Here is a 12,961-nt window from a genome sequence, read left to right as displayed (position 1 = left end):
ATGTGAAGTAATTCCAACCATATGCTCTTAGCAAAGAGTAAATTAATTATGGTCAGGATTATGAGAGTGTAATATGATACATTTTGTAACAATGTATGGCATACATATGTAGTTAATCACATCGTTCAGCATGACAGCGCTCTTCAAGTGAAGACTGGATGTCTTCCACAGTTGTTGCCTCATACCTCTCTGTGTTGGCAGCCTGCACTGCAGGCACCTGTTGCAGCTGTACCAAGATGCCAGTGTGTGTGTGTGAGTGTGTGCCAGTTTCTGTATGTGTAACAGAGTGTGTGTCAGTAGCTGTGAGCATGTCTGAGTGTATTTCCAGCTGTGGGTGTGTGTGTATTTCTGTGTCTGTGGCAGACGGCGTTTTCACATGTGTTCCTGCAGCTGAATGTCGATCAGTGAGTGTGTTTATACCAGAGTGAGTGTTTGATTGTGTGAGAGAGTGTGTGTTTGAGTGTGTCTGGTTGTAGTGTAGGTCCTCTAGTAGCAGGTAGGGGGCGTCTTCTGGCAGGGCTGCAGAGTGAACACTCTGACTACCTGTGAATGGATGCAAACATCCTGAGATTAACTGATACATACATACAAGTCAAAAACATGATGATGAAATAATGATGGCTATTATTCATGAGATGAAGCTAAATTGACTTATTAAAAATGGAAAACTATGAATTGTCTGTTTAATGGTTGTTAAAATAAACTAATCTTATTTTTTCTCTTTTGAAATTTAGTTTTATGGCCTCTTCTCTGAGAAGAAGTCAAGGGGCAGCTGCACAACAGAACACTGGAGGTAAGAGGGCCTGTTCAGTCTGCCCTTTTTACCCTTCCTGTCTACCCTTACCCTGCGGAAATATCATGCCGGCATGCTGCCGTGCTTGACCCACCATGCGAGACATTAAAAGCAAAGAACAGCAGTCATAAATGTCTGCAAATTGTAAAAACAATCAGTACATTTACATGAATTATTACTAATTATTATTATTAATTACTTGAATTATTGTGTTAGTGCTACTAAAACTGGACTTTTAAAATACATGTAAACACATTAGTCTGACTTTGAAGTCATACTAAGTCATACTAACACACCCAGAAAATATGATTAAAGTCCAGCTATTTTGTCATGTAAACAGGTCAGTCAGACTTTAACTGTACTAGGTGTTCTGTGCGTGCTCCTTGTAACCATTCTGGCCTCCCTTGGTGTTTACAGAAAGGCACTGTTTGTTACTAAGTGGTTCTGCAAAACGGGCCAAGCATTAAAAAATAAGCAATGAGGAGGGACTTGTTTTCTTAATTTTGGCTTAGGTGAGGGAAATTAAACTGTAAAAGGTAGCATTTTATCTTAAATAAAAAAGTAATATTCCAGCCACCCCCCTCCCCTGATAAATAAAGTACAGTCCTACAAAACCGGCACAGAAGCTAATTGATGTCATGCCATGGACGGGGCTGCAGCAAGACAGATTTTAGCCACCTAAAAGAAATTATTATCAGTGTAAGTGTATATGACTATTGAAGTGCATTTGAATATTGTCTCCTCTTTACCTCTCATAGCAGCTGATGGAGGCAGCTGTAGAGCAGCAGCTCCGCTGTTCAGTGGAGTAAATTGAATGGAGTCTGCTGTTTTTGATATAACAGCTTCAAATCCCTGTCAGTGACTGCTGTCTGACAGCAAGGTAAAGCGCTAAAAATATCCTTAATATAGCGTAGCATACACTCTAATTGGTATTCTTTTTTTTAGGTGGCTTTAAACTAATCAATGAAGGCAAAGCTTGCTCACCACTGTTTGATTATATGTACCGGACGCAGCGGTTTTCTACCCTGATGTTACTGAAAATGAACGGTTGTGATTGTGATTGGGTATGTATCTTAGAGTGTATAAATAATATAGGTCTATAGCTGCTAGCGGAAAGGAGGCATATCTCTACTTGTCATAGCATGGTGGACATACTTCCATCAATAAATGGATTCACCCCTGGTGCTTGTATACTGGGACAAGGACAGTAGTCCTATTTAATGACCTTACCGAGCTGCCGTAGCTCCACTAAACTTTGCATGTAAACATACAGAGTGAGATTCAGAGCTCTCTACCCTCCAAGCAGAGGACAAGATCAGCCCCCACAATATGACAGAGACAGTAATGATTGTTATTGCTATGTTATTCCATTGTTATTGTTTAGAAAGTAATGCCATTGCATATGTTAAATGTCACACTACAGGCCAACGCTGTTGTGTTTAATGTCAGGCCTATCATGCCTCTTTCGGTTTGGTGATACCAGCATGCTGTCTAACATCACACAGTGAAGTGGCATTATGCTGTCATTCTTTGGTTCGGTGTAAAAATGCAAAATACACATAAAGGAGGAATTTTGTGGAGTCTCTGAATCTCTGTGTAAAGAGGGCTGTATTTGAATAAGGTGTAGCAACTTTGTAGTCTTTCCATTCTAATCCTTGCCAATCTCTCGAGCAGGATTGTGAGCAGGATTTTACATATTGGAAAGTATTCAACACCACTTCATGGTGGTGCTTACAATACTGCACTACTCTAAAACAGAAGCATATATATATAATTGGTATATAATATATAATTAGTGAAAAAAACTCCACTGTCATCAATTTTCTCTTTGTATAAGAGCATAATATTTCATATTATTCTAATGATACATTTGAACTGATCTCCAGTTCAGTATTTCTCTTGAACTTGCTGGTCTGATTCCCCTGACAGCTGTCAAGCAGACACATTAAAAGCACAGGTAAAAAGACAATACTTTCACTACTCCTATATCCATAATCTAAGTCCGATATCACAATATCAACAAATTGCCATGGCCTAGGTCTATGTTTTATTATCCTAAAGGTATTCTGGCATTCAAATATTCTTACCAGGGAGAGGGAGCACTAGAGTGTTGTCATCATCAGTGGATGGCTCGTCAATCGAGTTGGATGAACTTCCTTAATGAACAGAGAAACAGATAGATACAGTACATTAACGATAGACAGATAAGACCACAAGACTGAGAGCTTTCAGGTCTGAGAGATGGACAAAGACACCAGCTTTCCACTGTCACTAGCCAGATGTGCATTTGAGCTAGACTAATAAATTGTTCCGTGCAGTATACTAACCATACGACAAGAAATTATAATTAAGAAAAATAGTTTGAGGTCAGTTCAAAACAGTGACCCCATAATATAACAATTTTTACACTATGATTTATTGAATTATTGAATTATTTGTCAGCTTGTCAATAAACAACTTTAAAAGTGTTGCATCTCTCAAAGAGAGGTTCACTGGATCCATGCCATTAAAGTACCAGAAACCCTGACCTTACTTAAGACTTTAAACTTTCGTGTTTTTTAAGGTCTTTACACATTATTAGTTATTTTCCCTATTGTTGAATTATTTTGGTATGATGTGATTTATTTAAACTGACTGCTCATCTTTTCCATACTTAATATATAGTTATTGTTTTTGTTTTTTTTCTTATTGTTTAAATACATTGCTAATGTTAATATTGTGTGATTGCCTTGAATGCAACATTTTAAAGTTGGTGTCAGCAGTGCACATTTGTGGTGAGTGCAGCTGTAATCACTCTCTCTGTATGAGCGAGTGACATCTTGAAGAGGGCACAAGCCGATACGCGTCTGTGTATTTTCAACATTTCTAGCCCCATGAATTAAAGGCCTTTAACGCTTTTCAAACCAGCCTGAGTGCCTGGACCTGGATATTTTATACCACTGTTTTTGGTTATAAATTCCTCCGTTTTTTAAACTATGACTGAACTATGGCCTATTGACAGCCTCTATGTGCAAATGTGCTATCGAGTTTTTAAAAAGTAAGCACCTTAATTCTAAGTAGACAGATTGATCAAGTTCAGACTCACTGTAACCAGATGGGACAGGAGGTCCCTGCTCCTCCACATCATTGTGGCTGAATACGTGACTTGTGACATCAGCAGGTCTGTAGACCAACATGGCAGCTGGCGGTGGAGGGCTGGGTGTCCTGATCTCCCACACTACTTCCTCCTGTTCCCTTTCCTCCTCTTCCTCCTGCAGCTGGACATCTGATTGGTCATCAGCTCTAAGTTCATCCCCTCTCACGTGCTCGTTTACCTCATTATAGGTGAGGTTAAGATGGGAGTGGGCAGGGCCTGTGGTGATGCCCTCCGCAGCAGTGATGTCATGAGATGTGTTGGGGATGGTGTACTCGTAGGCGATGTGGGGAAGCTTCCCGTTCAGGTTGTAGTACTTTATGTCCGAAGAGAATATCACAGGTTAATCACTTCATACTGGAAATTACCCCATTCTTTAAATGAGACACATCTACTTGTGTGTCCTCTGTGTGTGTGTGTGTGTGTGTGTGTGTGTGTGTGTGTGTGTGTGTGTACTACCATAACATTGAGACCCTGAAGTGTTGGTCCCTGGGCAATGATGTACTCCAGCCCATCAGAGAATATATTGCTCGGGCGTCGGTATTTAAACACTGTTCCTGCCACACGGAAGTTTTGAGGATTGTCAAACACAGTGTTTCCGTTGAAGAAGAAATGCCCAGCTTCATCTGACAGGGCTAGATAGGAGGGGAGACATCAGGGGGAGGGACTAAGACAGTGATATTCAAAACTGGGTCAGGACTCAAAAACCCACAGAAAGATTAGTCATTTTTGACAAAGTGATACTCACAATACAATTACTGGTTCTTGTGTCCAAATAAAAATTATCTTTTGAGAGTTCAGATCACGTTCAGCCTCGCTTATCACACATGGATATATTCAAATTAGGGCTGTCAAACTATTTATTTTATCATGAATAAGTGCATAATTTCTCTAGTTGATCATGATTAATCACATCTTTTAATAACATGTTATCCATTATTTTGAATTACAAAACAGTTATAGAGTCTATATTGACAAAGTAAAGCAATTCTTACCAGATTGTCTTGATTATCAATCAAATGACAGAAAAATCTGCATGGGACTAGCATGAAGTGGGCATGTCTGTAAAGGGGAGAGTCATGGGTACCAACAGAGCCCATTTTCAGTCAGATATCTGGAGGCCAGAGGTCAAGGGACCCCTGTCAAATGGCCATGCCGTTTTTCCTAACTTTGGTGTATTATTCCGCCACCTTACTGAAAAGCAAGCATAACATGGTTGGTATCACTAGATTTATTAGTTAGTTTCTAGTTTCATATGATTCCAGTATCATCAGTGTAGCTTTAATACTCAGCCTATTACAGCCTCTCAAGAATGGGAATGTCAGCTCGTGATTAATGGGATAAAAATAATTTGCGTCTTAATTATTACCCTTAATTGCATCACGATTACCAATTTCTTCTTAAACCACATTTAAGAAAAATGACAAATAAATATACCTTGTACCTTGAAAAATTAACGCTGACAGCCCTAATTTAAATATAAATAATTTTATATTACAACCTCGTAATATATCCTCAAACCACTGTCACAGTGGTGTTTTCTTTGAATGCTGATTGAAATCTGTTGATTTCATACTCTTCTATTATTGACCACAAAGAAATAGTAGGTTCTCACCCAGGATGTTCTCAGTCTTATGTCTCTCTATGATCTGAATGTCTGATGCTCCAGCAGGGATGTTGGTGATGAACACATAGCCTGATGAGAAAAACGCCCACTTTAAACACTAATCATGAGGAAAAACAGTCAAGAAAAACAGTGTTACAAAATGTAGACAGTAACATCTCCTAAACACATGTTTCTGTTGGGACACAACCAGCATACTAAGGCCAACAAAATCTTAGTGTAATGCTTGCTCATTATTCATTTTACAGTCAGCGGTTGTATTTAACTGGGAGTCAAAAACTGGATTGGTGTGCTGATTGGTCCAGTAGTTTGTGAGACACTCACTCACTTACGTTACAACTGGAAGTAATGTAACATAACGTATTACTAGTATCTAACAACAACTGTGCTTGCATTTGGGGTTAAGCTGAACTAAAAGTTGGAATTGGAAATTGGTATGTTACCCTCAGTTTGATTAATTTTGGAGTATTAAACACGCTATCCATGATAAAGCATGCACAATATAATTCCCACACAAATTACATCCCCTGACTGTATTTTACCTGCCAGTAGGGACATTTTTAATTATTTTAGCTATTTTCATCCCATCTCCTTGGGCTATCTATCAGAAATCATCTCCCACATGAAACCAATTACCTGCAGTCTTGATCTTATCCCCACGAAGAGATAGAGGGGAGAGCGCTATTTTAATTCTTTTAGACCTAAGTGCAGCCTTTGAAACAACAGATCATGTCATTTTAATAAATCGTCTTGAATCCTGGGTAGGCATTAAGGACACTGCACTTAGTTGTTATTCTCACCTTTAAAACCTTCTCAGTCACCATAGGTAATTTTTCATCCTCCACATCCAAAATTACCTGTGATGTACCGCAAGGTTCAATTTTAGGCCCATTTTTATTTTCTAGTTATATGCTTCTACTTGGCAAAATTATTTAACAACACGATCTATCTTTTCATTGCTATGCAGACGACACACAGATATACCTCCCACCATACCTGGTGACCTTAGAAGCCTAGCTGCTGTCTCTGACTGTCTTGCTGAAGTTAACTGTTGGATGTCTCAAAATTACCTTCAACTCAATCATACTGAACCATTAGTAATACTGTTCTCGCCCCCAAACTGTACCAGTCCCATCCTGAGTTCCCTTGATCCCCTGTCCACTAACCTAAAGTCCACTGCAAGAAATTTACGGGTAATATATGATTTGAATTTAACCTTTTACTCACATCAATAAAACTGTTCGATCCTGCTTTCTCCAACTAAAAACAATCTCAAGAATTAAACATATACTTTCACGGTCTGACCTGGAAAAAGTTATCCACACCTTCATCTTCTCGAGGCTTGATTATTGTAACTCCCTCCTCTCTGGCATAATTGAGCAATCCCTATCCTGCCTCCAACTTGTCCAAAATGCAGCAGGTAGGCTTCTCACTGGATTTAATAGACGACACACATCACCCCAATTCTGTCTTCCCTGCATTGGCTCCCTATTCATTTTAGAATTGATTTTAAGATATTACTGATTCCTTTTAATGCTCGTCTGGGTCTGGCCCTAAGCTATATTATAGAAATGTTAACCCCGTATGAGCCATGCCGCAGCCTTAGATCCTCAGGTGGGGGCATTCTGGTCGTTCCACAGTCGAGGCTTATAACTAAAGGTGACCATGCTTTTGACATTAGGGTTCCTCAGCTGTGGAATGACCTGCCTGAGGAGATAAGGCTGGCAGATTTTAAATCACTTCTTAAAACCCATTTTTATAGACTTGCCTTTATGTGATGTTGTCTTGTAATTCAGTTAATTCATCTTTTATCTTTTATTGTGTCCTTTAACTCTATTTATTATTAATAGTTATTGTTATTATTATCACTTTTATTATTATTGTTACTGTATTTTTCTAATATGTCCCTGCTTCGAACTCTGACTTAATTCTGAGCTCACTCTTGTCTGCCCTTTCACGGGATTATTCCATTACTTAAATTGTTTTAATTTCTGGGGCTTACAGCCTCGGCTTTGCCTTGTTTGTCAAAGCACTTTGTAAACTGTGTTTTTAAATGTGCTATATAAATAAAGTTATTATTATTATACTATTATTTGACAGTCAGGTTTTGCTTATTTTGAAGGACTCCACGCCGCATATACAAACACTTACAAATATAACACAGTCTAATATGACACTACAATTCAGGGCAAAAACAAATGTTGCTTAATGAATAATACCAGACTAGAAACCCTCTCTGCAAAGCTGCATTCATACACCCAGTGATTTTGAGAATAATTATCAGCACCAGTTGCAATAAATATTCTTAACAAAGTGACTGAGGAGTTTTAAGTCAGACAATGATATAAACTGATTTCATGTGTTAAGTGTTTTTGATGACCTTGTCTATATGTTTGTTTTACTAACTGCTTGTCTGCTCTTCAGTATGCAGTCTACTGTGTCTAGTGGGCCAAAGACAAATTTCCACCCTGGTGTACCACAAAGATATTTTCTATTCTATTCTAAAATCAACTGGATGAAATTAAATCCTACATGAAACCACTATTTTCATTAAAGTTTGAGTAAAAGGCTCATTCTTGGTCTTTAATGGACTAGACTAAAATGTTTATGGTGTATTTCTTTGACAAAGACAAGACTTAAGATGTAAGACAGGCAAATCACCAGATCCAGGTTCCTATACCATGGCATTCAGCAATGAATTCATAATTTTTTACAAAAAAAGCAGTTGACTTATAAGACAATTAGGAACTGGAATGTGGATCCAGCATGTTTACTACTGCTGTGTCAGTGTCACCAAATTCAACACCAGATAACTTGACCTAAATTATCATGCTGCATGTTACATATTTATATGCATATCTGTCTACATGTGTGTTTGTGTGTGTGTTACCTAACTGTGTGAGTGCCTTCCTGTATGATCCAGAGATGCGCTGGCAAGATGTCCCATTGCCTCCACACACTCCACATCTGTCTACTGTCTTACTGCTGTACAGCTCCCCGTCACAACCTACAGGCTGCAGGACAAGAGACATTCAAGATGTCTCAGACTTGTAGGTTACTTCACTCAACCTTTCACTGAATTTTTTCTCATCAACTAGAAACATTTGTTATGCTTGATAAATATAAAATACATTGATTACATTCAATACATAATAGTAATTCTTAGAGAGAAAAAGCCAGTCTTTTTTCTGGTTGGATTACCTGACATATCCCTTCTATACAGACTCCATGGTATTTGGCATCGCGGCAGAATGTCCCATCGTGGGCAGGAACTAGCAGCTGCCGCTCACCACTGATGGTTGTGCACTGCAGGTCACATGGCTTATTGGAGATGCTGATGTAATCAGCTACACAGGAAATTATATAGCAGGAAGCGGTGAAATTTAACAATTATCAGAAGATGTCCCATTGAAACTTTTTAAACTATTTACTTTAATTATTCAAGAAAGAATAGCATCAAAGTTGTGAATGGTGGACAGCTGGAAGAGGACAGAGAGAGGCCATACCAAGGCAAAGTGCTGGAAAAGACCGGAAGAAAGACATGTAAATAGATATTATACCTGGGTAAAGAGGTATCCACTGGTAGTATCTTCTCCCAAAGGCTTTGGAATTGAATTGAGAACACTGGTGCTGTTTGAAGCTCACACTGGGGCTGGGACAGGGCTGAAAAACACAACAAAACGCATATGGAAAAGGACATCTGCAGCTTTAAGAGTTTGCTAGTTCTTTTTAACAAATTTCATCCATTACCTCTTATGTTCTACAGTTAAGACTTCACAGAGAATGAATCTGTACAGTTTTAAAATCAGCATAGCATCATACCTGGTTTGGACAGAGCTGGTACTGTTTAGGAGAGCCAACACAATATGAGCTGTTAACGTTCTGGGTGGTGGACAGCCTGTGACAGAGACAGGATACAATATAATATACAGAACCCAGTATGGTCAATATACTGTATGACATGGACAACACACAAGATGCATATACAGTATAATATACAACAGTTAGTTCCAACCAAGCAATTTGATTGTTCGAGACGCATTCCATGATTGCCAATATACAGTACAATGTCACAGGTATTACTACACTTTAAAGTTGTTGTAAACCATTAATTAGGCATACATTAAGGGTTGGTAGTAATCTAACGTTACTGTAGATTGTATCAGTGTTTGAAGAGCAAGGAAATCCTGTCTGACGGGTAGCATTGCTTAAAAAAATACCTGAGCAATATTCTGCCTGGTGCAAAAGCCCTCAACCGACTTTTATTTCAATGGAAACACACATACATGTACATGATACTGTAGACTGCAGCTGGTCTGCCCATAACATGTAGACCGAGCTTATACAGAGTAGCAAGCTAGTGTGCTGGAAAATTTGGATGTGTTGCTAGGCAACAGCTGTCACTTCCAGTGGTTGCGGAACTATTTGTAATGGCAGAGCCCCCGCCCAAAAAAAAAAAAATTAAATAAACAAACAAATCATAATCTGTTGTCACTTATTGAACTGTTGTATAACAGCAATATCACACTCAAGGTCATGATGTTGTGCTGTACGTATATCATCACAACTGTGATTATCTTCAGCACTCGGACTGCGGCCTCGTGCCTATGACCAAATCACAGCCATAATGATGTCTGTTAACATGTGGGATCTGTGAGTAACGTGAGGTTTACAAGAAGCTTTATCAAGCTGCAAATACATACATAAAGCCGTGTGTCCACCAAAGTGTTTCTTTTCCCAGCTGAATAACACAGCTGTTGCTGTTTTTTTCCACTTTGATGGCTGGTCTTTCCTGTCTTTGCCCCGCCCTTACTCCACTGGGCAGCTGGTTACAGTGTCAAGTGCAGCATTGTACCCAAAGTCGAACATGTTTTAACCCTCATTTTTAATTAAAAAACTGATAAACAATCCCTGTGCACATTCAGTGTTGGATTTATTTTACTAAGTCTCCAAAAGGACACTGCAGTTCAAGGTTGGATTACAAAGCTTCTGAAAGGGTTACAATTACACCAGGGCCCTTGTTGGAGCAGCAGGATGGCTAATGTTAGCTACTGGTAAATAGTAAGTCTATCTCTCGCATGAAAAGTTACAGAGATATTTATGTTAATAATGTTACATTGTGTATGACAATTTTAACCCCAGCTAAGTTCTATGGAGTCCAGTGTGTCAAGGTTTTCTAATCAGTCCTGTTCAACACTTAGTGGTGAGATGGACTCACGTTGTTCAGGTGGAAAAGCATTCACTCAAGGCATTCCACTTGCCTGAACACAGAGTTTACTTGCCCTGGGCAAGCGTTAATGTCGAGATCTGTGCCAGGAATAAAAACGTTTTGGTAGACACACAGTGCCAACCAGGTAGAGTGACCTCAGTGCACTATCAAGCCAATCTAGAGATAACATGCAGACTTTTAATTTTAAAAGTTGGCTGCTAGTTAAAAAGCCAAGGTTTAGTGGGTGTTTGGACATGTTTGAAACCAAGGTGAAAATGTTACCATCTACTACCATCTCTCTCTCTCTGAAACCTTTTCTTTGGTGTGCAGTCTGTCATGCCCACACACAGCTTACATGACATCTCCCCCATTACTGTTTCTTTGTGGAATAAATACTAGTTTGTAGTGATTCACTGACATTTAGTGCTCATAATGAAAAGCGAGTTTGTTTCTGTAATGAGTACCTAGAGCAGCTGTCACTATGAGCAAACAGTACTTATATACACTTCACACAATAAATTCAAAGTGCTCCATGCTGACTAATGCTGACTCATGTTATCCCCATTACTTTCTCACATTTCGTATACTGACAACTTAACTAACACAAAGTTCGTTATCATGACTTGTTCAATTCTTTTTTCCATTTCAGACCTATATTCCACCTTCTTCAACGTTTCACAACTTTAAAAAGCACTTCATACATGGCTGCTCCCATGTATAAGGGGCTTGCCTCTCCATTATCACCCGCATAACATGCCTACATCACCATGGATTGGAAATAATGCAGCTAGTGTAGTGGCCTGATAGAAATCTGTAATGGAAACCTGATGACTGTCTCAGCGTGGCAAAATATTAGGCCAAAAGGCCAAAAGCGTATTTTAATCCTGTTCACATCAGCTTTATTAGAACAATCACATGCACAAGCAAAGATAATTCACTTTTAGTTGTATTAACTTCTCATGTATGAAATGACTTCTTTTGTAGGGCTAAGCAGCAGCACTTTATCAAGAACACTGGGCCATAGGCAGCACTCCAATGCATATATTCAGTGGGCCACATCACCTAGAGGGAACCCGGAAGAAGAAGAAACGTTTGGGCTTATGTGCCAGTTGAGCACCTCACCACCTGGGACTTAGACAACCTGATGGGACGACTACAGTTCATCAGGCTTGAGAACTGTGTATCTTGGATGGTCCTGAGCAGCACGGGGACTCCAAGGGGGTGGCAGCATGATGGACAGAGGCAGGAAGCAGCTGGACAAGCTGATTAAAAAAGCTAGTTCAGTGCTTGGCAGGAGTCTGGACTCTGTGGGAACTGCTGTGGAGAGATGCTCAAGGAGCAATGTGCAGAGCATCCTGTACAATAACAGCCATCCACTGCATGGCATCCTGGCTGGACAGAAAAGCTGCCACAGTGAGCGTCTCATGTCAGTGTGCTGCAGAACTGAGGACTTCAGGAAATCCTTTATCCACAGAGCCATCAGACTGTACAACTATCTATCAATTCTTATTGAACTGAAAAGGTGCCATCTTGGTTTACAGCATCAGTTCTAATGCTACATTCATGAGATGTCGGAAGGTTGTTGTTTCCGAGTTGGGAAGTCCCTCTTCTGACTTTGTTGTGTTCATGTGCTTTGAGGTAAGGTGGGAACAACATGGAGGTTACAGAGAAGATGGGTTGCATTTAATGTTACAAGTGTTTAAACAGCAATTTGGTAGGTTTTTCCAGTTTATTTATATCTTTATATTTTATTTTATGTTTAAATATTTTATATATTATATTTTTGTACATTTTTTTATATTTAATTTAAGTCACTCTACACAGACAGTGGTTAACATGAATACCATATTAAACATTAAATGTGATCAAAACTTGATACTTAATACATGACGTAATAAAATCAAGTTTCTTACCATTAACCAAACATTGACTTTTGCCCGCCATGTTTATGCATTTATGACGTCAAGTCAGCAAGTTGTGTTATCATTGTTGTTGTTATTATACTCTCATGGCATGCTTTATAGTTAAAAGTTTGCTTGCTTGCTACAGCTAATAGATGCATATGCTAAAATGTGCACCTACTTAAAGTAAACGACAGCTACTAGGAACAAAATAACGGAATATCTAATTTTTCACTGTCAATAGTTGACACTGTTTCCATGCCTTCTGCCATTTCTGCTGCCCTGAATCGTCAAGCAATCT

General features: G+C 39.1%; 1 protein-coding gene across 3 annotated transcripts in view; it reads right to left on the bottom strand.

The window, feature by feature from the left end:
- Positions 1-12,961, bottom strand: part of si:ch211-267e7.3 (ADAMTS-like protein 2) — a 39,602-nt gene that overhangs the window by 7,590 nt on the left and 19,051 nt on the right. For all 3 annotated transcript variants that reach the window (XM_042497944.1, XM_042497945.1, XM_042497946.1), the window contains 9 exons: positions 9,373-9,448; positions 9,111-9,213; positions 8,752-8,897; positions 8,441-8,564; positions 5,542-5,622; positions 4,386-4,561; positions 3,879-4,242; positions 2,881-2,949; positions 186-543 (listed from right to left, as the gene is read on the bottom strand). In XM_042497944.1, the coding sequence (XP_042353878.1) occupies positions 186-543; positions 2,881-2,949; positions 3,879-4,242; positions 4,386-4,561; positions 5,542-5,622; positions 8,441-8,564; positions 8,752-8,897; positions 9,111-9,213; positions 9,373-9,448 (1,497 nt within the window). The remainder of the gene's footprint in view (positions 1-185; positions 544-2,880; positions 2,950-3,878; positions 4,243-4,385; positions 4,562-5,541; positions 5,623-8,440; positions 8,565-8,751; positions 8,898-9,110; positions 9,214-9,372; positions 9,449-12,961) is intronic.

The sequence above is a fragment of the Plectropomus leopardus genome, chromosome 12 (genome assembly GCF_008729295.1).
Source record: "Plectropomus leopardus isolate mb chromosome 12, YSFRI_Pleo_2.0, whole genome shotgun sequence".
Taxonomy (NCBI): Eukaryota; Metazoa; Chordata; class Actinopteri; order Perciformes; family Serranidae; genus Plectropomus; species Plectropomus leopardus.
This window is presented reverse-complemented; position numbering and strand designations above follow the sequence as displayed.